Raw genomic sequence first — 2,500 nt, forward strand, 5'->3', positions numbered from 1 at the left:
CGCCGAAGCCACCGGATCCACCGAAGCCGCCTGACCCTCCGAAGCCTCCGCCTGATCCACCCGAATATCCACCAGAGGAGCCTCCACCTGATCCAAATCCTCCCGATCCACCGAAGCCGCTTGACCCTCCGAAGCCTCCGCCTGATCCACCCGAATATCCACCAGAGGAGCCTCCACCTGATCCAAATCCTCCCGATCCACCGAAGCCGCTTGACCCTCCGAAGCCTCCTCCTGATCCACCCGAATATCCACCAGAGGATCCTCCACCCGATCCAAATCCACCGGATCCACCGAAGCCGCCAGACCCTCCAAATGAACCACCTGATCCACCTGAATATCCACCAGAGGATCCTCCACCCGATCCAAATCCACCGGATCCACCGAAGCCGCCAGAGCCTCCAAATGAACCACCTGATCCACCCGAATATCCACCAGAGGATCCTCCACCCGATCCAAATCCACCGGATCCACCGAAGCCGCCAGAGCCTCCAAATGAACCACCTGATCCACCCGAATATCCACCAGAGGATCCTCCACTCGAGCCAAATCCACCGGAGCCGAAGCCTCCTGAACTTCCAAATCCACCTCGAGATCCACCTGATCCCCCGAATCCACCTCTAGAACCACCAGAGTACCCTCCTGAGGATCCACCGCCTGAGCCAAATCCACCTGATGATCCTCCACCTGAGCCGAATCCACCGGAACCAAATCCACTCGACCCTCCTCCTCTTCTTCCTCCTCCCCCTCCTCTTCCTCCTCCTCGTCCTCCTCTTCCTCCTCCTCCGTAGCCGGCCGCTGCGATGCCCAGGCACAGGCACAGGATGGCGGCGCAAGGCAGTGTCCTCTGAAACAGGATTGGTTGCAGTTAATGACATCCTTTGCTTTATTTATTGCACCTTATTCCTCCATACTTGTTATATTTCTTCCGTGCGCTTACGTTTATCTTGAAGTTTCGAAGGAAGTCTAAAAAATAAGAGAAATGTCATTTTGCTCCCCAAAGGAACCTTACCATGGCTGGTGCTGACGAAGACTGTGTCACTGCTTATTCACCTCGACTTTTATATGTCTTGAAATCTTATTTGCTAGGTCATATTGCATGCAGGTAAATGCAGAAAAAAAAAAAAAGATTCTGTGGGATCAAAACACGCGGTTATAGAATTCGCGTCCTTGAACTTTGCCATCGGATGTATGTATACATTGTTCAATTCTTAGGAAATACATCGTTAATTTTCGTAGTAATATACAGTAGATTAGCTAAGAAATGTACAAACTTCTCTTTAATGGTTTACCGTAGTTCTCAAATAACAAATCTTTAATTGCTGATTTAAAAGATTATTCTTATTCCCGGAAGTCGAGGAAACTTAGTACTCGAAAAAGAGGCTGAAATATTCCATTGGTTCTCCATTCACATTCAACTTTAATGACATTCTGATTTCAATGCACTGAAAGTTTTTTTTATTCTTTTCTTTCCTTGTTCTGGGTATTTAAGGTGCCGCGTTCCTTGAGCCTCACTGACACAGCGAATTTCCCTGTAGTTGCTTAGTCTTCAATTGTTGTTTATCATGTTTTTTCAGTGTATCGTTTCTCCCTGCGTCACAGCCTTTGTTGCCTGCGAAATAGGCAGTAGGTCAAACAGATATCCGACTTCATTTCAGCAAAGCAAGGTATAAGAAATTGTCATGATTACATTTGCGTTTTCAAGCTGCTGCGGTTTTGAAGGTAATCAAGGTTATCCTTAACAAGAGTTTTACATTTGTAGTCTTTCTGAAAGATTCATTGTTAATTGATATGCTATTATAATTTTAAAAGTATTTGCATATGTGCCTTAACAAATATATATATATATATATATATGTTGTTGTTGTTGTTGTTTTTTTTGTCATAAAACTTTAAATAGTTTGAAAAATCTCTTTTTTTATTATTATTACTATTATTATTATCATCATTATTGAGATATGAGCAAATGTTACACATCAGCTTCATAGTTCATGGTTGTTAGCTGGTTCCATGATCAGGGTTTTCGATTCCGCAAAAGGAGATTTTTTTATCATGCAATTACTGACACGCAATATGACCAGGCAAATACGATTTCATGCTATATAAAAGTTGACGTGAAGCAACAACGCTACATTCGTCGCCAGGAACAGCCATGGTACGTTTACACTAGATGAATTATTATTTCGGTAGAATATTTCCTACTGTTTTCTAAGTAAAAAGATTAATGAATAGACAGATAAAGGAAAAATAAAGAACAATGGATATTAACTTTTCCTTGTTTACGAGTACTTAAACTGAAGAGAGAGAGAGAGAGAGAGAGAGAGAGAGAGAGAGAGAGAGAGAGAGAGAGAGAGAGAGAGAGAGAGAAAGAGAGAGAGAGAGAGAACGTAAAGAGTATGAATATATGTAACCACCAAGTGTCACATCCGTTTCAGAGGACACTGCCTTGCGCCGCCATCCTGTGCCTGTACCTGGGCATCGCAGCGGCCGGCTACGGAGGAGG

The 2,500-nt window shown here is 44.1% G+C and overlaps 2 protein-coding genes across 2 annotated transcripts in view; one reads left to right on the forward strand and one right to left on the reverse strand.

Moving 5' to 3' along the window:
- LOC125046546 (glycine-rich cell wall structural protein 1-like) overlaps positions 1-986 on the reverse strand; it is a 1,080-nt gene extending 94 nt beyond the window's left edge. The window contains exons 1-2 of the mRNA XM_047644332.1: positions 938-986; positions 1-684 (exon numbers count right to left, since the gene is read on the reverse strand). The exon at positions 1-684 is cut by the window's left edge and continues 94 nt beyond it. Coding sequence (XP_047500288.1) covers positions 1-684; positions 938-986 — 733 coding nt within the window. The remainder of the gene's footprint in view (positions 685-937) is intronic.
- A 24-nt stretch (positions 987-1,010) lies between these two features.
- The window catches only part of LOC125046547 (glycine-rich cell wall structural protein-like), an 18,117-nt gene continuing 16,627 nt past the window's right edge, over positions 1,011-2,500 (forward strand). The window contains exons 1-2 of the mRNA XM_047644333.1: positions 1,011-1,102; positions 1,703-1,719. Coding sequence (XP_047500289.1) covers positions 1,011-1,102; positions 1,703-1,719 — 109 coding nt within the window. The remainder of the gene's footprint in view (positions 1,103-1,702; positions 1,720-2,500) is intronic.

This window comes from Penaeus chinensis, chromosome 39 (genome assembly GCF_019202785.1).
Source record: "Penaeus chinensis breed Huanghai No. 1 chromosome 39, ASM1920278v2, whole genome shotgun sequence".
NCBI classification, from domain to species: domain Eukaryota; kingdom Metazoa; phylum Arthropoda; class Malacostraca; order Decapoda; family Penaeidae; genus Penaeus; species Penaeus chinensis.